At 35.6% G+C, this 22,844-nt stretch overlaps 1 protein-coding gene across 4 annotated transcripts in view; it reads left to right on the forward strand.

Annotated features, from left to right (window-relative positions):
• The window catches only part of DENND1B (DENN domain containing 1B), a 265,750-nt gene that overhangs the window by 183,940 nt on the left and 58,966 nt on the right, over positions 1-22,844 (forward strand). For all 4 annotated transcript variants that reach the window (XM_054523755.2, XM_024234528.3, XM_024234539.3 and 1 more), the window contains one exon: positions 8,371-8,472. In XM_054523755.2, coding sequence (XP_054379730.1) covers positions 8,371-8,472 — 102 coding nt within the window. The remainder of the gene's footprint in view (positions 1-8,370; positions 8,473-22,844) is intronic.

A 22,844-nucleotide genomic window follows, 5' to 3' on the forward strand; every position in this document is an offset into this window, starting at 1 on the left:
GCAGGGCAGGGATCCCCAGCTCCCATTAGGAACCAGGCCAAATGGCAGGAGGTGAGCGGCAGGCAAGGGAATGAAGCTTCATCTGTGTTTACAGCCGCTCCCCATGGCTCACATTACTGCTTGAGCTCCACCTCCTGTCTCATAGGAGCAAAACCCCTATTATGAACTGCATATGTGAGGGATCTAGGTTGCATGCTCCTTATGAGAATCTAATGCCTGATGATCTGTCACTGTCTCCCATTACCCTCAGATAAGACCATCTAGTTGCAAGAAAACAAGCTCAGGGCTCCCACTGATTGATTCTACATTATAGTGAGTTGTAGAATTATTTCATTATGCGTTACAATGTAATAATAATATGAATAAAGTACACAATAAATGTAATGTGCTTGAATTATCCCACAACCATTCCCCACTCCTCTGGTCCGTGGAAAAATTGTCTTCCACAAAACCCGTGTCTGGTGCCAAAAAGTTTGGGGACCACTGCCATAGGGAATGCAAAGATGAACAAGAATTTAGTCCCAGACCTCCAGAGTTCACAGATAAGATACATGAAAATAACCTTGAATGTATGGCAGGAAATAAGTCCCAAAGAAAATCTGTTTCTCTTCTCTGTAATATAAACTTTATTCCGATTCTACTGCAGATTATGTTTTCCTGATAGCTGTTTATGTTCCTTTATTGGGCTTTTCATCAAAATGACTGCTTTTGATTCCTTTCTTTTTGCCCCATCACTGTTTTATGGGGCAAAATATTCAGTTGTTTTTCTCTCATGTCAGAATTATCTCATGAAGATATTTTCTTTTCCATTGTTTTATGTTTCTACATGGTTACTTTGTGTCTCTACAGAATCATATGTTTACTTACTTTTCTGTGAATGAATAATACAACATTTAAAAAAATAAATTATAGATGGGTATTTCTCAATTGCATAAGTCATTTTCTGTAAGTAGATTGATCAACTCAACTTAATATTCAAGTCTGTACAGATAATTCTTAAGTATGTATTAAATAACAAATTTTCCTAACACGAGTTTCTAGCTTTGTGCTACATGTCTTCATGTATTTCACAAACATCTGTAGTAGATATTGTTGGTGCCCTGCCCAGATCCCCTGTACTTGTTGTTGCCATTTTGTGAAAAATTGCATTTAGCTAAATGGGAGTGCCTCACCAGGAAAACTATGTTCAACCCTCATCTTTGCACCTCTCACCATTGAAAAAGACCACTTCTTATACGGGATATAAGAAGCTGGCCTCTCTGCCTCAAAGTGGGATCAACTCTGTGGTACAGTCAGTGCTTTCCCATGGGATTCAGCTGAAGCTCGGCTCCAGTTGAGACCATATTCTTGCTTGACTTTTTCCTCTGCCCTGTCTTGTTTTCTTTTTTTTTTTTTTTCAAGATCTCACTTTATTTATTTATTTTTTCTTTTTATTATTATTATTATTATTATTATTATTCTTATACTTTAGGCTCTGTGGTACATGTGCGCAACGTGCAGGTAAGTTACATATGTATACATGTGCCATGCTGGTGTGCTGCACCCACCAACTCGTCATCTAGCATTAGGTATATCTCCCAATGCTATCCCTCCCCCCTCCCCCCACCCCACAACAGTCCCCGAAGTGTGATGTTCCCCTTCCTGTGTCCATGTGTTCCATTGTTCAATTCCCACCTATGAGTGAGAATATGCGGTGTTTGGTTTTTTGTTCTTGCGATAGTTTACTGAGAATGATGATTTCCAGTTTCATCCATGTCCCTACAAAGGACATGAACTCATCATTTTTTATGGCTGCATAGTATTCCATGGTGTATATGTGCCACATTTTCTTAATCCAGTCTATCATTGTTGGACATTTGGGTTGGTTCCAAGTCTTTGCTATTGTGAATAATGCTGCAATAAACATACGTGTGCATGTGTCTTTATAGCAGCATGATTTATAGTCCTTTGGGTACATACCCAGTAATGGGATGGCTGGGTCAAATGGAATTTCTAGTTCTAGATCCCTGAGGAATCGCCACACTGACTTCCACAAGGGTTGAACTAGTTTATAGTCCCACCAACAGTGTAAAAGTGTTCCTATTTCTCCACATCCTCTCCAGCATCTGTTGTTTCCTGACATTTTAATGATTGCCATTCTAACTGATGTGAGATGGTATCTCATTGTGGTTTTGATTTGCATTTCTCTGATGGCCAGTGATGGTGAGCATTTTTTCATGTGTTTTTTGGCTGCATAAATGTCTTCTTTTGAGAAGTGTCTGTTCATGTCCTTCGCCCACTTTTTGATGGGGTTGTTTGTTTTTTTCTTGTAAATTTGTTGGAGTTCATTGTAGATTCTGGATATTAGCCCTTTGTCAGATGAGTAGGTTGTGAAAATTTTCTCCCATTTTGTAGGTTGCCTGTTCACTCTGATGGTAGTTTCCTTTGCTGTGCAGAAGCTCTTTAGTTTAATTAGATCCCATTTGTCAATTTTGGCTTTTGTTGCCATTGCTTTTGGTGTTTTAGACATGAAGTCCTTGCCCATGCCTATGTCCTGAATGGTATTGCCTAGGTTTTCTTCTAGGGTTTTTATGGTTTTAGGTCTAACATTTAAGTCTTTAATCCATCTTGAATTGATTTTTGTATAAGGTGTAAGGAAGGGATCCAGTTTCAGCTTTCTACATATGGCTAGCCAGTTTTCCCAGCACCATTTATTAAATAGGGAATCCTTTCCCCATTTCTTGTTTTTGTCAGGTTTGTCAAAGATCAGATAGTTGTAGATATGTGGCATTATTTCTGACGGCTCTGTTCTGTTCCATTGATCTATATCTCTGTTTTGGTACCAATACCATGCTGTTTTGGTTACTGTAGCCTTGTAGTATAGTTTGAAGTCAGGTAGTGTGATGCCTCCAGCTTTGTTCTTTTGGCTTAGGATTGACTTGGCGATGCAGGCTCTTTTTTGGTTCCATATGAACTTTAAAGTAGTTTTTTCCAATTCTGTGAAGAAAGTCATTGGTAACTTGATGGGGATGGCATTGAATCTGTAAATTACCTTGGGTAGGATGGCCATTTTCATGATATTGATTCTTCCTACCCATGAGCATGGAATGTTCTTCCATTTGTTTGTATCCTCTTTTATTTCCTTGAGCAGTGGTTTGTAGTTCTCCTTGAAGAGGTCCTTCACATCCATTGTAAGTTGGATTCCTAGGTATTTTATTCTCTTTGAAGCAATTGTGAATGGGAGTTCACTCGTGATTTGGCTCTCTGTTTGTCTGTTATTGATGTATAAGAATGCTTGTGATTTTTGTACATTGATTTTGTATCCTGAGACTTTGCTGAAGTTGCTTATCAGCTTAAGGAGATTTTGCTCTCCTCAATAAATATAAAAGAACAGAAATTATAACAAACTATCTCTCAGATCACAGTGCAATCAAGCTAGAACTCAGGATTAAGAATCTCACTCAAAACCGCTCAACTACGTGGAAACTGAACAACCTGCTCCTGAATAGCTACTGGGTACATAATGAAATGAAGGCAGAAATAAAGATGTTCTTTGAAACCAACGAGAACCAAGACACAACATACCAGAATCTCTGGGATGCATTCAAAGCAGTGTGTAGAGGGAAATTTATAGCACTAAATGCCCACAAGAGAAAGCAGGAAAGATCCAAAACTGACACCCTAACATCACAATTAAAAGAACTAGAAAAGCAAGAGCAAACACATTCAAAAGCTAGCAGAAGGCAAGAAATAACTAAAATCAGAGCAGAACTGAAGGAAATAGAGACACAAAAAACCCTTCAAAAAATAAATGAATCCAGGAGCTGGTTTTTTGAAAGGATCAACAAAATTGATAGACCGCTAACAAGATTAATAAAGAAAAAAAGAGAGAAGAATCAAATAGATGCAATAAAAAATGATAAAGGGGATATCACCACCAATCCCACAGAAATACAAACTACCATCAGAGAATATTACAAACACCTCTACGCAAATAAACTAGAAAATCTAGAAGAAATGGATAAATTCCTCAACACATACACCCTCCCAAGACTAAACCAGGAGGAAGTTGAATCTCTGAATAGACCAATAACAGGAGTTGAAATTATGGCAATAATCAATAGGTTACCAACCAAAAAAAGTTCAGGACCAGATGGGTTCACAGCCGAATTCTACCAGAGGTATAAGGAGGAGCTGGTACCATTCCTTCTGAAACTATTCCAATCAATAGAAAAAGAGGGAATCCTCCCTAACTCATTTTATGAGGCCAGCATCATCCTGATATCAAAGCCTGGCAGAGACACAACAAGAAAAGAGAATTTTAGACCAATATCCTTGATGAACATTGATGCAAAAATCCTCAATAAAATACTGGCAAACCGAATCCAGCAGCACATCGAAAAGCTTATCCACCATGATCAAGTGGGCTTCATCCCTGGGATGCAAGGCTGGTTCAATATACGCAAATCAATAAATGTAATCCAGCATATAAACAGAACCAAAGACAAAAACCACATGATTATCTCAATAGATGCAGAAAAGGCCTTTGACAAAATTCAAGAACGCTTCATGCTAAAAACTCTCAGTAAATTAGGTATTGATGGGACGTATCTCAAAATAATAAGAGCTATTTATGACAAACCCACAGCCAATATCATACTGAATGGGCAAAAACTGGAAGCATTCCCTTTGAAAACTGGCACAAGACAGGGATGCCCTCTCTCACCACTTCTATTCAACATAGTGTTGGAAGTTCTGGCCAAGGCAATTAGGCAGGAGAGGGAAATCAAGGGTATTCAATTAGGAAAAGAGGAAGTCAAATTGTCCCTGTTTGCAGATGACATGATAGTATATCTAGAAAACCCCATTGTCTCAGCCCAAAATCTCCTGTCTTGTTTTCTTTAATACCTTTTTCCTGAGAGTGATCTGCGAAAATCAATTGAACAAGAACCCCTGTCTCAGGCTCCAGTAGGAATACTACCGAAAACATATGCCAAAATTGATTTTATCAACATCTCCTTAAATGTGGTTTTCTTTCTATATTTTCAGTCTCTAATAAATAATGTCATTTTATGACCCTTAATCTAGAAATATGGAAGTCACCTTTGACCCCTACTTGTTACTGTATATCAGTAGTTCTCAAACATTTTGGTCTCTGGATGTCTTTATACTCTTAAAAATTATCAAAGAACCTTAATTTATGGGAGGTATATGTATAAATATTTATCATATTAGAAATTAAAACTGAAAATATACATTTATTTAAAAAGCAATATAAACTAATTAAATATGAATATAAAACATTTTTATGAAAAATTGCTATATTCCTAAACAAATTTAGTCTGAACAATATCATTGTTTTACATTTTTTTCAGATCTCTTTAATATCTGGCTTAATAGAAGTCAGCTGGATTCTGATATTTGATTCTGTATTCAGTCTATTGCAATATTGCCAACCATGTAGCTTTTGGGAAACACTGTTGGATCTCAGGAGAAAATGAGAGCGAAGAGTGCCAATAATGACTTACACTATTATGAAAATACTTTTGTTGTTACAGATCCTGTGGAAAAGTCTGACCTTGGATCACACTTTGAAAAACATCACTGCATATCAGTTGACAAACTAGTCCTACTGATTTTGCCACGAAATGTTTAACAATGTAGTTAACCACATGAACTTCAAATACTCATAACCTGGGTTAAAATCATAGGCAGAATTCTTCTCATGTCATTCAATTCAACTTTGATTTTAAAGAACTCATACTGAGGAGTCATTTATTAATATCTGTTTCGTAGCATATGCCTTAAGGATGACAATAATTGAGGCTTCCAATGATGGCAGTAATTGAGGTTCTTGTATATTAATATATACAACTTTAAAGCATTATTAATAAAGACTTATTTTTTCCTTGAGAGAAAATTCTAATGTGTCAGTGCTTTGTCTTTTGTTATTATCAGAGATTCTTAGTAAATAAACCGTGTTAATCAAATTGAAGGTTTAGTTCAAAATTTTTCCATGATTTGTGTCATCACAAGTGGATGGACAGCAAATCTGAGCTTTTTCTTTACTTATTCTCTGGAGAGATTGAAAGTACTCAAAGGTTAATGAGGACAGAATTCTTCCAGCTTAATTCACATAGGCTAATAATTAAACTATGCCCAACTCTTAAAGCATAGACTTTAGTCTCTCATCCATTTCTTCTTGTCTTGAAATACATTTTTACATGTTTAAGGAAAAATCTATCACATAAAAACTAAAGTTACTATTAGTCCTGATTGCTTTGTAATAGCAGTGATGCCAGAACTGCCATTAGGGGCAATTACTTATATTTATTTTTAAAATTGTATTTATTTTTTGTGAAGATGATATGTCATATGGAATAAGGCTTAGCTCATTTGCTATTTTTATTTTATTTTTAAAATTCAATCATAAAACATTTATCGGGCTCCCAGTGTAACTAGGGATGATGCTAGTACTAGAGATTAGAAAACAATAGACCTTTATTTTTCACAGGCTTGCCTGTTGTAGATTTTCTTCCTTCAGTAGATTATAAATTCCGTGATAGTGGAAAATATAGTACATTTGTGATCCTCCAAAATATATTTATGTAAATTAGTCCAGTTTAAAAAATATGTAATTTAAAGATCATCTGTAGCTCTTTACCATTGGCAATAATAGGCTGGGTTGGTGGCTTATGCCTAGAATTCCAGCTTTTTGGGTGGCCGAGGTGCGGAGATCACTTGAGCCCAGGAGTTTGAGACCATCCTGGGCAACATAGTGAAACCCTTTCTCTACAGAAAATACAAAATGTTAGCCGGGCATGGTGGCATGTGCCTGTAGTCCCAGCTACTTGGGAGGCTGAGGTGGGAGGATCACCTGAGCCCAGGAGGTCAAGGCTGCAGTGAGCTATGAATGAACCACTATAATCCTGCCTGCATGGCAGAATGACACCCTCCCCAACCCCTCCCCGCTGAAAAAAATTGGCAATCATCTGTATAAAAATGTATAATGACATTTTTATTATGAATCATTGGCTGGTGGCTGATGGTAGGTGACACCACTTAAGAGTTTATCGAATTGTTTAATAATTTGTTTGAATTTTGTTTCCTTTTTTCTATAGCAGTGCTATCCAGGAAAACTTTTTATGCCAAAGGAAATGTTCTATATCTGTGCCGTTCAATATAGTAGCCACTAAGCACATGTGACCATTGAGCAGTTCAAATGTGGCTAGTATGACTGAGGAACTGAAGTTTTAATTAATCTTCATAAATTTACATTTACATAGCTACATGTGATTAGTGTCTACTGAATGTGACAGTACAGTTCTATATTGTATTAACTTTATCAGAAAGTGGTAATAGTTTAATTACATAATTACTCTCATTTTATTTATACAGGAACCTATTTTCAGAATTGTACTTAAAGATATCTGTAATAATGAGTCTTCCTTAAGATTAAATTATAATTGCAATTAAATTATAATTCTTATTTTTTTCAAAGTTCTGTTAGAAGGTAAACAGGCACACTTTTTCCTTTTTCCTATGACATAAATATTGCTACAAGGTGCATTGTAATGCATGAATCATTTTTATTCATCTCTGTTTTCATTTTTGTCATAAAGTTTAGTCACTTATCTTTGTTTGTGTTGAATGGGCTAAAGGGCTGTTCAGGCTGATGAGGGAAATAGCAGGTGGTAGGAATTAGCCAGTGGGTGATGATTTTCTGCATTCATGCAAAGGAATAAATAGAAAAAAATGGAATCAGTAGGACTTGAGATTTAAGTCCTTGCTGGTTTAGAGGAGCATTTGGTAGAGCTACCACAAGACGCTTGCAAAAATATGATTACTTAACGCAAAGGATTAATGAAAGCAGATGCCAAGTAGGACTTATCCTGGAAAGTATCCAGCCTGAATTGTTTTGCAGTCATGAAGAGAAGGTGATTGTAAAATCTTTTCATTAATTATAAAACAAATTACTGATCATAACAACTAAGTGCGAATGTCAAAAATCATGCAGCAATTTTTATAGTAACAATGTTTTCTAATCAGGATGCAATAAAATTATGTGATATTTTCAGATATGTGTGCTATGTTTAATACTCATAATTCAATCTGATGATGTCAAATCTTTATTTTTAGGGGATTTACTTTTACTTGAGGGAGTAAAATTGAGCAATTTTAAGAGTATATAGGATCCGGGATTAGAAAGCTGTAGTACAGGCTTATTAGTAGAGGAATATTTCTACTAGCCTAAACTATTCTGTGTAAGGAAGGGTCTGTTGCTTCTGCACCTTACGCTTCCTCTATTACTCTCCACATACCTATTTAAAGAGACTAGTTCTCTCTGACTAACCTTTTATTGATGCCCTTAAAATCTTTATTTCTATCTAGGGTGAGCCCATCACTTTCTGTGAGGAGAGTTTTGTAAAGCACCGCTCAAGCGTGATGAAACAGTTCCTGGAAACTGCCATTAACCTCCAGCTTTTTAAGCAGGTAAGAGTGGACCTCCACATTTTTCTTTTGTAAGAGAACATTGTCAGTTTTACACATTTGTATTACTATAAAACTATGTACAAACCCTGAGTAGCATCTTTTCTAGAATGTCAGGAAATTTTTGTTTCTTTTGTAACTCGTAGCTAGTTATGACATAGCACTCTAGAAATATTATATAATAACTTTGCTATTAAAAAATTTCTCATCAAATGTGGTTGAGCTTAAAGTCTCATTGAGGAAGAATATACATTCACAGAAGAAGCAGCAACATGACTAGTTTTACTTATATAAGGTATCTTAGAAGAAGTTATTTTGGTATGGTGGATTGATACGGTAAACTAACAAACTGTATTTTTATAGGATTATTCCATTGTAATATAGTTTATAAAATAGTTCATAAAATGAATATTTAACTTTTTAAGCTTTGTAAGACTTTTTAATACTCATACATTCAGAATTAATAATAAGACTCATAGTTATGCTGTTTGTCCTGATTTTTGGTTCAGAAAATATAATTGCTATTTCAAAAAAGCAGTAACCAGACATCAGATTTCAGAAATTTTGGATGCACTGCTTCTGTCATTCCATTGTGTAATCATAGCAAGTGTCTTAAATTGGGTTGTCTTAGTTTCTGTATACAAAATTTGAATTAAGTTCTTAACACTTGTTTTTCTTATTCCGCATGACAATGTTAAGTGTAAAGTTTACTACGTGAATTAAACATTTAATGAAGACCTACTGTGTGTCATAAACTGTGCTCAGGGCCAGGATACAAAAATGAATAAAAACTCAGTAATGCCCTTGAGAAGCTGACAGTCTAATCATTTTTTTGAACTGTTAGAAGGGAAGATACTATATCACTCAAAATAACCTTCAAATTAGGTCAGTAAAGAAGTCAGCATGGCACCAATTAATGCTACTACTTCTGAGGAAATTTTAAAAAATAATCTGAGATTACAAAATACTCTGGGGCAGGGGGAGATACCTGTCTTCCAATAAGTGAAGTTTTACATTAAGGAAAGGGTTAAGGTTATCCTATATGCAAACTTAAGGAGCATGGATTTCAGGATCAGAGATGTCCTGTGAATTTCCGAAAGATAGAGTGGGCTGCTTTTGGAGCTTTTTGTCCCTAGAGGTCTCCAAGCATAGACTCAGTTACTTCCCAGGGTTGAAAGGAAGATCAAGTGATAGTGCTTTATAAATGCTGAAGTATAGCACAGTACAGGCCTAAGCTAGTCATGCAGTGCATGCTTGTTGAGTAAAATATCAGTACCTTTTTGTATTTTTCTCTATCAAGAAGAGGGACTATCTTCCATTATCAAAACTGAGTTGTGAAGATTAAATTATATGGGGTTTAGGGATTGAATGGGTAGGTAGAATATCTAACTTACTTCCCTTTCATCATGAGCTTCTGTAACTAGTTCCTTACCACTTAATAAAGTTAGTAAAACAGTAATTTTTTTGCATAGTTACAGAAGCGTTTACTTTTTAGGAGTCATGTATAGTTGGGTTACATTTTGACTATCGCAGAATATCTGTTTTACATGAGTACATATTTCTTTTTCTTTAAAATAGAAATATTACCACCTACCTCACAGGATTATAGTAAGGTTTATGTGAATTAACACATGTACACTCTCAGCGCAATGCATGGTGCCTTGTTGATGCTCAGCAAATCTTAATGTCTGCCTCATTCTTAGAGAAATTACAATAACAAAATACATATCTGTGTAAGACTTTTAAAAAATACAGTTTGGTCAAGGAGGTTAAATGTAAAATATGAAAATGGTCAACCAAAGAACTAATTATGGGGACAATGTGGATAGTCTTACTTGCACAAATTGGCTGTCTTCTAGAACTTGATATGGTCATGATTCTTAAAAAAGTGATACGTGAAGATAGCCCTGAAAGGATTGAAAAGATTCTCGTTGACAGAGTTTCCCAAACTTCTAAAAGAAGAGTCAATTGGTAAAAAACTAACACAGATGAATCCTCAAAGATACTACTCGTATGGCTGAAAAAGTATAAAAATATTTATTAGGTACAAAAGATTTATGACTATGATTTTGTGATCCATTATAGGTCTAGAATTATTCAGGTTATCTCTTAGAACAGCTTATGCTTCAAATTTGAGAGGACTTTGATCCAGGAGAACAGCATATAATTTTAAGGAAAGAGTTAAAGTGAAGTTTTATTTCTGATAATATGGCGGGTTAGGATCCATAGATAACCTACATACTACAATTTAAAACGTAATATTTAAAGAACTCCTTATGTTGAGACAGTATAGGAGACAAAGCCTAGTGATCACTTTACAAGATGAGAAGTGTAATAGGAGACCCAATTCCTGTAATTCTGAGAAGACTTAATGTACAGGTAAACTAGAAATAAAGGTGTTTGCTTTCTCAGTCAGTTTCCTGGGGATCTGTAAGGAAACTCATACATCCAAAGCATTAGTGCTGGGTAGAGGGAAGGGAAAAATGCTGTTAAGAAGTAACCACATGTCAGTCTGCACAGAAATTTGCAGCCTGAATTAATATTTTCTGATTTTGGCTGACAAAACTCAAACCAAATTTAAAGGACCCTAAATGTTAGTGCCCCCAGACCTCAGGAAGAGGCAAACGTATATTCCCTCTTCAGGAAATCACCTTCAGCCAGGCATCAAATAATTCTTCCAGCTAAAATTCCAAAAGGAAATTTTGCTGTTAAAAATTATTAAAAGGGCCGGGCGCAGTGATTCACAGGAGAAAAATTATTAGATCCTAGCAACAGGTACCTGTAATCCCAGCACTTTGGGAGGCCAAGATGGGCGGATCACGAGGTCAGGAGATCGAGACCATCCTGGCTAATACGGTGAAACCCTGTCTCTACTAAAAAAAAAATACAGAAACATTAGCTGGGCATGGTGGCAGGTGCCTGTAGTCCCAGCTACTTGGGAGGCTGAGGCAGGAGAATGGCATGAACCTGGGAGGAGGAGCTTGCAGTGACTGAGATTGCACCACTGCACTCCAGCCTGGGCGAGAGAGTGAGACTCTTATCTCAAAAAAAAAAAAAAAAAAAAAAGAAAGAAAGAAAAATTATTAAAAATACAACGAAAGAAATTATAAATGAGAGCTAGCAGAAACAACAGATGAAACTGACTTGCAAAGACTTTAAATATTGGAATTATCAGAAATAGAATATGAAAATAGCCATGTTTAACATGTTGAAAGAAGAAACAAGCTTTAAAATGTTCAGAGAAGAAAAACTTTAAAGAGTGCAAAGCCAATTTTGAAAAGGTAGCAAATAAACTTCTGTTAAGGAAGCATGTAATAATTGAAATTAAATAAGTTGATGGGCGTAATTGCAGATCAAATGTAAGTGAAGAGAGGTTTGCTAAGCTGAAGATATATTTGAAAAAGAAGTTATACAGAATATGGTATGGAAAGACAGAAATGGAAAATATAGGAAGTTGATAGACATAGAGGGTAGACTAAGAATGTCCTTAAATTCATATAGTCAGTTCTAATAGGTGAGGACAGAAAATGTAACAGAGACAGTAGTTGAAAGGATAGTGCCAGAACCAATGAAAATACACTTCATAAATTTATAAATTTATAAAGTCTTAACATCCAAACTGAATAAAGAAGAAAGAATCTATGCCCACACACAGTGTATATTCAGCTATAAAACACTAAAGAAAATGGACATTTGTTTAAATAGGAGAAAAAAGATTACCTTCAAAGGAGCAACATATTGACAGCTTACTTTGCAGCAGCAACAATGGAATCTAGAAGATACTGGCATGATATCTTCAGTGTGTTGAGAAAAAATACATAGAATTCTATGCCAAACAAAAAACCTTTTAATTATGAGTGACGTGAGGACATTTCCCAACAAAAACAGAGTTTGCGCCCCTTGTGTTGGTTTTATTAATGTGTCCACTTGCCTAGGCTACCATCCCCAATTATTCCATCAAACAGTAATTTAGGTTTTGCTATGAAAGGATTTTAAAGATAAAATTAAAACTCCTAATCATTTGACTATAAATAAAGAAGATTATTCTAGATAATCTAATTGGTGGACCTATCTGAATCACTTGGAAAGCCTTAAAAAGAAGACTAACCAGCCTGGGCAGCATAGTGAAACCCTGTTTCTACAAACAATACAAAAATTAGCTGGTTGTGGTGATGCACACCTGTAATTCTAGCTACTAGGTGAGGCTAACTAGGGAGGTCCCTTAAAGGGAGGGACTTTTTTTTTTATTATTATACTTTAAGTTTTAGGGTACATGTGCACAATGTGCAGGTTTGTTACATATGTGTAAGGAAAGACGGTGTTCTCCTAGTTTACTTATCATTTTAAAAATATTTCAATTGTATAATTTTTGTTGTATTTTATTTTTAAAAAATTTTAATTGACAATAGTGCGTGTTTATGGGGTACAATGTGATGTTTCGATACACACATACACATTGTAGAATGATTATGTCAAGCTAATTAACATATCTATCACCTCACATTTTTTAGAAAGCTGAGAACATTTGTAATCTACTTTTTTAGGCCGGGCACAGTGGCTCATGCTGGTGATCCCAGCACTTTGTGAGGCTGATGGGGGTGTATCACCTGAGGTCAGGAGTTTGAGACCAACCTGGCCAACATGGTGAAACCCTGTCTCTAATAAAAATACAAAAATTAGCCAGGCAAGGTGTCACACGCCTGTAATCCCAGCTACACAGGAGGCTGAAGCAGGAGAATAGCTTGAACCTGGGAGGCAGAGGTTGCAGTGAGCCGAGATTCTGCCAGTGCACTCCAGCCTGGGCGACAGAGCGAGACTCCATCTCAAAGAAAAAACAAAAACAACAACAACAAAAAACAAAAACCCTACTCTTTTAGCAATTTTGAAATGTACAATACATTAGTATTAACTGTGGTCACTATACCATGAAGTAGATCTCAAAAACCTATTTCTCTTGTCTAACTGAAACTTTGTATCCTTTGATCAAAATCTTCCCCTCCCCTGGACACTCCTTCCTTCAGTCAACAAAGCATAAGCTACCAACTATCCTTGCTTTATTATTATTATTTAAACTGTTAATATTTAATTAAAGTATTGTGTTAGAACATATATATGTTTAATGTTTATACATCATCCAGTAATAGGCTGTATTTTCGTTGACAGTTGACTTCTTAACCTCTTTTGGTCTCAGTTTCTGCATCTGTAACATGAGTTAAAGATCACTGAGTTTGAGATACCTCTCATCTCTAACATTCCATGATACTTTGAAATAAACATAGCTTAGATGGATGATAGTGGGTTCCATTTGTATGAATTTCTCTTTAGATAATGGATTTGGAAGGAATCCCAGAAACAGTTCCTTAAATCCACAACTGACATTACCATCTTTCTTTAGCTAGCAGCTTTACAAAGATTTAAGCCATTATTTTCAGGTCTCTTACTTTTATCTCATACTAATACAATGAAGGAAATTATTTTCTTCTGTACATTGCTTGTTATTAAGGCCCCTGGAACTGAAGTTTTTTCTGCTCATCTTACCATACATTCGCCATGGCTAACGACCATGGCAAAACCAAACCTTTCCCCCAAAACCTTTCCTACCATTCATAAAGTAATGTAAATGTGTACTTCTCAAACTTTTCTATCCAACAGAGTGGCCCCCATGGCAGAAGAGAATGCATTTTTTAAAGAGTATAGGGGGTGGCTGTATGAGCTCACTGATAAGCACATTTCAGGAAGCATTCTGCATTTTTCCAAAACATTTATACATTGTATATTCTATACCGCAATGTAGCTATGGCAAGTGGCTATAATAGTTCAAATGTCAACCCTTAGGTCAATCATATCATCTTTTCTATTCCTTTGGAGCTCTGTTCATGTCTGAGTTATAGAATTTATCCCATGTTATTGTAATTTATCTTTTTTATATTGACCTCACCTCTCTAAAGTCTTCCCTGAGTGTCCTTCCCCCTCACTAAGTCTGTACTCCTTTTTTTCTGTGCCTACATTACTTTAAACACATTTTATTTATTCATGCACTCTCATTGAATTTAGTGTGTCAATCCAAGAGCCTCATCTAGAACTGTAAACTTACGGGATCTCCATGAATATAGGCCTTTTTAACTGATAATCTAGATTACTGTTAGGAAACTTATTTAATAGTGAAGGAACTCACATATATTAAAATAGATATTCAAAATAATTCTGCTTGCCCAAATTCTAACTCTTATCAGGGAGGAAAATGGTTAAGATTCAAATTGGAAAAATCTTTTTTAGTGTTCCCCCAAAACCTTTTCTACCTTTCATTGAGTAATAAAAATGTGTGTTTCTCAAACTTTTCTATCCAAAAAAATATCCCCCATGGCAGAAGAGAATACATATTTTTAAAGGGTATAAGGGGATGGCTGTAGAAGCCCACTGACAGGCACATTTTAGGAAGCATTCTGCATTTTTCCAAAACATTTATACATGTTGTACATTCTGTATCACAACATAGCAGTGTTTATTTTAAAGTGAAAACATTTTAAATACTGGTTGTATTACCCTCTTCTTACCTTCATATTAAAATAAAATTTTAACTAAATAAATTTAATTAAATTTAATACTAAATAAATTTAATTAAATTTAATACTAAATAAATTTAATTAAATTTAATACTAAATAAATTTAATTAAATTTAATACTAAATAAATTTGATTAAATTTAATACTAAATAAATTTGATTAAATTTAATACTAAATAAATTTAAATAAATAAATTTAATTAAAATATTTAACTGAAAGATTTCAGTTAAATATACCATATACATCCTTTGGCTTTGTGTTCTTGGTCACACCATTGATTGTCACTAATGACAGGTCTGTACCCCTGTGAAGAGTATTGGCTTGGAATCCAATAGATCTGGATTTGTATCCTGGTTCTGCCACTTTCATGGAGTATCACACTATATAAGGTGCTTGGTCACTCTCTGGGCTCCAAATCCTTGCCCATTTTCCTATTCTAATGCAATATGCAATCACATTGAATGTTCCTTCACACATACATTTCACAGTGTCAGGTTTTGTATATGCCATACTATCCCACCAGTGTTAATATGCTTCCTGTTATTCCACCATAGCCTCTTCAAACGTCAACCCTTACATTGATCATTCTGTCTTTTCTATTCCTTAGATTTTTTCCTTTTTTCTTTTTCTTTTTCTGTTTTCTTTTTAAATTATACTTTAAGTTCTAGGGTACATGTGCACAATGTGCAGGTTTGTTACATAGGTATACATGTGCCATGTTGGTTTGCTGCACCCATTAACTCATCATTTACATTAAGTATTTCTCCTAATGCTGTCCCTCCCCCAGGCCCCTACCTGCCAACAGGCCCTGGTGTGTGATGTTCCCACCCTGTGTCCAAGTGTTCTCATTGTTCAATTCCCACCTATGATTGAGAACATGCAATGTTTGGTTTTCTGTCCTTGTGGTAGTTTGCTGAGAATGATGGTTTCCAGCTTCATCCATGTCCCTGCAAAGGACATGAACTCATCCTTTTTTATGGCTGCATAGTAATCCATGGTGTATATGTGCCACATTTTCTTAATCCAGTCTATTGTTGGACATTTGGGTTGTTTCCAAGTCTTTGCTATTGTGAATGGTGCCGCAATAAACATACGTGTGCATATGTCTTTATAGTAGCATAATTTATAATCCTTTGGGTATATACCCAGTAATGGGATGGCTGGGTCAAATGGTATTTCTAGTTCTAAATCCTTGAGGAATTGTCACACTTTTTTCCACAATGGTTGAATTAATTTGTACTCCCACCAACAGTGTAAAAGCTTTTCTATTTCTCCACATCCTCTCCAGCATCTGTTGTTTCTTACCTTCTTAATGATCGCCATTCTAAATGGCATGAGATGGTATCTCACTGTGGTTTTGATTTGCATTTCTCTGATGACCAGTGATGATGACCATTTTTTCATACGTCTGTTGGCAGCATAAATGTCTTCTTTTGAGAAGTGTCTGTTCATATCCTTTGCCCGCTTTTTGATGGGGTTGTTTTTTTCTTGTAAATTTGTTTAAGTTCTTTGTAGATTCTGGGTATTAGCCCTTTGTCAGATGGGTAGATTGCAAAAATTTTCTCCCATTCTGTAGGTTGCCTTTTCACTCTGATGGTAGTTTCTTTTGCCATGCAGAAGCTGTTTAGTTGAATTAGATCCCATTTGTCTATTTTGGCTTTTGTTGCCATTGCTTTTGGTGTTTTAGTCATGAAGTCCTTGCCCATGCCTATGTCCTGAATGGTATTGCCTAGGTTTTCTAGGGTTTTTATGGTTTTAGGTCTAACATTTAAGTCTTTAATCCATCTTGAATTAATTTTTGTATAAGGTGTAAGGAAGGGATCCAGTTTCAGCTTTCTACATATGGCTAGCCAGTTTTCCCAGCACCATTTATTAAATCAGGAATCCTTTCCCCATTTCTTGTTTTTGTCAGATTTGTCAAAGATCAGATGGTTGTAGTTGTGTGGTGTTATTTCTGAGGCCTCTATTCTGTTCCATTGGTCTATATCTCTGTTTTGGTACCAGTACCATGCTGTTTTGGTTACTGTAGCCTTGTAGTATAGTTTGAAGTTAGGTAGTATGATGCCTCCAGCTTTGTTCTTTTTGCTTAGGATTGTCTTGGCAATGCGGGCTCTTTTTTGGTTCCATATGAACTTTAAAGTAGTTTTTTCCAATTCTGTGAAGAAAGTCATTGGTAGCTTGATGGGGATGGCATTGAATCTATAAATTACCATGGGCAGTGTGGCCATTTTCACAATATTGATTCTTCCTATCCATGAGTATGGAATGTTCTTCCATTTGTTTGTGTCCTTTTTAATTTTGTTGAGCAGTGGTTTGTAGTTCTCCTTGAAGAGGTCCTTCACATCCGTTGTAAGTTGGATTCCTAGGTATTTTGTTCTCTTTGTAGCAATTGCGAATGGGAGTTCACTCATGATTTGGCTCCCTGTTTATCTGTTGTTGGTGTATAGGAATGCTTGTGATTTTTGCACATTGATTTTGTATCCTGAGACTTTGCAGAAGTTGCTTACCAGCTTCCAGTTAGGCTACAGGGAGTCAGGGACCTGCTTGAGGAGGCAGTCTGTCCATTCTCAGAGCCCAAATGTCATGCTGGGAGAACCACTGCTCCCTTCAGAGCTGTCAGAGACATTTAAGTCTGCAGAAGTTTCTGCTACCTGTTGTTCAGCTATTCCCTGCCCACAGAGGTGGAGTCTATAGAGGCAGTAGGCCTTGCTGAGCTGCAGTAGCCTCCACCCAGTTTGAGCTTCCCGGCCCCTTTATTTTCCTACTCAAGCCTCAGCAATGGCGGATGCCCCTACCCTCGCCAGGCTGCCTCACAGGTCAATCTCAGACTGCTGCACTAGCAGTGAGCAAGGCTCCGTGGGCGTGGGACTCACTGAGCTAGGCACAGAAGAGACTCTCCTGGTCTGCTGATTGCTAAGACTGTGGGAAAAGTGCAGTATTTGGGCGGAAATGTCCCATTTCTCCAGATATAGTCTGTCATGATTTCCCTTGGCTAGGAAAGGGAAATTCCCCAACCCCTTGTGCTTTCCGGGTGAGGCGATGCCCCGCCCTGCTTCGGCTCGCCCTTCGTGGGCTGCACCCACTGCCCAGCCACTCCCAGTGAGATGAACCATGTACCTCAATTGGAAATGCAGAAATCACCTGTCTTCTGCATCGATCACGCTGGGAGCTGCAGACCAGAGCTGTTCCTGTTTGGCCATCTTGGAACTGATCCCTCCTTTAGATTTTTATTCATGTCTCACTTGTAGCGTTTATCCCATGTTATTGTAATTTCTCTTTTTAATATGTATTTTCACCTCTCTGAAGTCTTCCCTGAGTGTTCCTCCCTGTCACTAAGTCTGTACTCTTTTCTGTGCATCTATCAGTTTGAACACATTTTATTTGTTTATTTACTCTAACAATTACATATGGATTATTTATTTTGTGTCAGGTGCTGCTACTCCAAGCACTTGAGATTCAGAGATGTGTAGCCTTCTGTTATGAAGCTGATATTTCTAGTGAAGGAAATGGGTTAACAAACAAACAAACAGCAAATAAGAAAAATATCAGTGAGCAAAAAGTTCAGAGTATGTGAGACATTGACTGGATGGCCAATTTAGATTGAGTGACCAGAAAAGGCACTACTGAAAAGGTGATATTTAAGCTACATCTAAAGAAGGAATCAGTTTTGAGATATGAAAAGAAGAACATGATTACAGGTAGAGGAAATTGTTGTTACAAAGACCTAAAGGAAGGAAAGAACTTGGCATTTTCTAAGATCAGAATAAATGAAATGTGGGCATGGAAAAGAGTTGTACTAAATGAGGTTAGAATGGCATAAAAGGGACAGATCATACAAGGCTTTGAAGGCATAAGGAGTTTACCTTTTATTCTAAATGGAACAGTATGCTATAGGGAAGTTTTAGCTAGCACATGATTGGATCTGATATATATTTTATAAAGGTTGCCCAGATTACTATGTGAAAATATGTTAGAGGAGAGAGAGGTGGCAAAAGTCCAATTATGAGGCTTTTGCGGTTGTCCAGGAGAGAAGTGATGGTGGTAGTAAACAAGATGGAGTGAAGCAGGCCAGAATTTGTTTATGTTTGAGAGGTAGAATTGTCAACTCTTACTTATGGGTTAGACAGAGTAGAGAGAAATAAGAAATCAAAGATAATGCTCATATATGTCTTTTTATATTGACATTTTTAATAACTGTCTTATTCATTTACATATCAATTTTCTCAATAGATTATGAACCTTTCTAATACTGGGACCATTTATGATTCCATTCTATACATCCAGTTTCTTGCATAGGACCTTGTCAATGTTGGGTGCTAGACAAATTTTAGTCAAATCTCTCCTTAACATGTTTTTTATTATTACACATAAAAAGTGATTTTGAATACTCAAATATTTGCATATTACAGTGATAACAACCATAAACAATAAGTAAGGACTCTAAGATTAGGGAGATAGGGAGATTTCTGTTTCATTAAAGGTAACCTCATTATGACCAAAAGAGAACACTAAGATAACATAGTACATTCACCAAAGTGTATAAATTATAATAGAGTAAAAATCCTCAAGATCATCCACCTCTAATAAAATCACCATTCCATTTTGTAAACATGCCCTCAATTCTATCAAATGTTTATGTAATTTTATTGACATAAATTGAAAAATCTTATTTTTGTTTCTTCAGATTATTCTTACCAGGTAATTGAATAAAAATTTATTTCAAAAGTCTCTGGTGGGCCTTGGATAACTATATTGTTATTGCGAGGAAACATCTGAATACTTAGTATTTGATGAAATAAATCCCATGTAGCTTTGGAGAGGGGAGATCATTCTCAACTAATATTTGGTACTTCTTTGGAGATACAGTCCCATGTCACATAAGGAAAATTCAGTAACCATAGTATAGCCTGGTTTAATTTTTTTTTTTTTTTTTGGAGAGATGGGATCTTGCTATGTTGCCTAGGCTATTCTTGATCTCCTGATCTCAGGTGATCCTCTCACCTCAGCCTCCTAATGGTTTGGGGTTACAGGCATGAACCGGTGTGCCTGGCCATTACTTTTTTGACAAATAAAAATTGTATATATTTATGATATATAACATGATGTTCTCATACTGGAATTTGATTATAGAATGGCTAAATTAATTAACATCAATTTTGATTGTGGAATGACTAAATCAAGCTAAGTAACATATCAGTTACCTCATATAATTAACATTTTTTTGTGGTGAGAACATTTAAAATCGACTCTCCTAGCAATCTTCAAGTATTTAATAACATAGTTACTAACTATGTAGTTATTAACTGTACTCTCCATGTTGAACAATAGAATTCCTGAACTTATTATTCCTCTTGTCTAATTAAAATTTTGTCTGCTTTACCCCAACCCCTGGTAACTACCATTCTATTCTCTGCTTCTCTGAGTTTGACTTTTTTAGTGAAATCATGTACTGTTTGTCTTTTGATGCCTGGCTTATTTTACTTAGCATAATGTCCTCCAGATTCAATCATGTTGTTGCAATTGACAGGATTTTCTTCTTTATAAAGGGTTAATACTGTTCCATTGTGTGTGTGTGTGTGTGTGTGTGTGTGTGTGTGTATGTGGTATATATATATATATACCACATTTTCTTTTTGTATTCATCCATTCATGGACAGTTAGGTTGATTCCATATATTTGTTATTGTTGAGTAATGCTGTATTGAACATGTAATGCAGATAGATATTCAGCATACTGATTTCATTTCCTTTGGATGTATTGCTAGAAGTGGAGTTGCTGGATCATATAATAGTTCTATTTTTGGTTTTTTGAGAAACTTCCATACTATTTTCCATAATGGTTATACTAATTTACATTCCCACCAGTAAGGTACAAGGGTTACCTTTTCTCCACATTCCTGGCCAAAACTTATCTCTTGTCTTTTTGATAATAAAAATCCTAACAGGTATGACATGATGTCTCACTGTGGTTTTAATTTGTATTTCTCTGATGATTAGTGATGTTGAACATTTTTTCACTGTTGGCCATTTGTATGTCTTCTTATGATCAATTTTTTTTTTCAAATATTTTGCCCATTTTTAATTGGGTTATTTATTTTCTTGTTATTAATTTGTTTGAGTTCTTTATATATTTTGGATATCAATTCGTTATCAGATATAATTTACAAATATTTTCTCCCATTGCAGAGATTGTCTCTTCACTCTGTTATTTCCTTTGTGTAATCATATTTGTCTATTTTTGCTTTTGTTGCCTGTGCTTTTGAAGTCATGATCCAAAACATCTTTGCTCAGACCACTGTTGAGAAGCTTTTCCCCTGTGTTTTCTTCTTGTAGTTTTATGGTTTCAGGTCTTATGTTTGTAAATCCATTTTGAATTGATTTTTATATATAATCTGAGATAAGTGCCCTATTTTATTCTTCTGCATGTGGATATCCTCCATTTTGTGTTCTTAGCACCTTAGTTGAAGATCAGTTGATGAGAAATGTATGGATTTATTTTTGGGTTTTCTATTCTATTTCATATGTCTGTATATCTGTTTTTGTGCTAGTACCATGCCATTTTGGTTATTATGGCTTCATAGTATATTTTGAGATCAGATAATGTGATGTCTCCAGCTTTGCTCCTTTTATGCAAGATTGTTTTGTCTATTTGAGGTCTTTTGTGGTTCCATATGAATTTTAGGATTGATTTTTATATTTCTGAGAAAAATATCATTGGAACCTTGGTAGGAATTATGTTGAACTGTAGATCCCTTTGGGTAGTATGGATAGTTTAGCAATGTTAATTCTTCCATCCATGAGCACATGAACATGGAATATTTTTCTATTTATTTTGTCATTTTCAGTTTCTTTTATTAGTGTTATAGCTTTCATTGTATAGGTCTTTCACTTCTTTGGTTAATTTTATTCCCAAGTATTTTTTTATGCTATTGTAAATTTAATTGTTTTCTTGCTTTCTTTTTGGATAGTTATTAATGTATAGAAATGCTACTTTTTAATATGTTGATTGAGTATCCTGCTACTTTACTGAATTTGCTTGTTAGTTCCAACAGTTTTTTTGGTCAAGTCTTTAGAGTTTTCCACATGTAATATTATGCCATGAGCAAACAATTTTCCTCCCTCCCTCCTTCACTCCCTCCCTGCCTGCCTGCCTGCCTGCCTTCCCTCCCTTCCTTCCTTCCTTTCCTCCCCTCGTCTCCCCTGTTTGGATGCCTTTTATTTCTATTTCCTCATGAATTTCTCTAACTAGGATTTCCACTTCTGTGTTTAAAAGAAGTGGTGAGAATGAGAGCTCTTGTCTTGTTCCTTATCTTAGATGAAAAGTTTTTTTTAGCTTTTACCATTGACTATTATATTAGCTGTGAACTTGTTATATTTTTCCTTTTATTGTGGTGAGATAAATCATTTTATACATAATTTGTTAAGTGTTTTCATCATGAGTGTTGATTTTTGTCAAATGCCTTTCTGCATCTGTTGATGTGATCATAAGGTTTTTGCCGTTTATTCTGTTAATGTGGTATGTCACATTTATTGATTTGTAAATGTTGAACCATCCTTGCATTCCAGGGATAAATCCCACTTAATCATGGTGGATGATCCTTTTAAAACACTGTTGAATTTGGTTTGCTAGTATTTTGTTGAAGATTTTTGCTAGTATTTTGTTGCATCTATGTTTAAGGGACATTGGATGCAATTCTCTTTTTTTTTTTGGAGTCTCCTTGTCTGGCTTTGGTGTGAGAGTAATGCTGGCCATATAAAATAACTTTGGAAATATTCTCTCCTTTTCAGTTTTTTTGAAGAGTTTGAGGATTGG

This window comes from Pongo abelii, chromosome 1, assembly GCF_028885655.2.
Source record: "Pongo abelii isolate AG06213 chromosome 1, NHGRI_mPonAbe1-v2.0_pri, whole genome shotgun sequence".
In the NCBI taxonomy this organism is placed as follows: Eukaryota; Metazoa; Chordata; class Mammalia; order Primates; family Hominidae; genus Pongo; species Pongo abelii.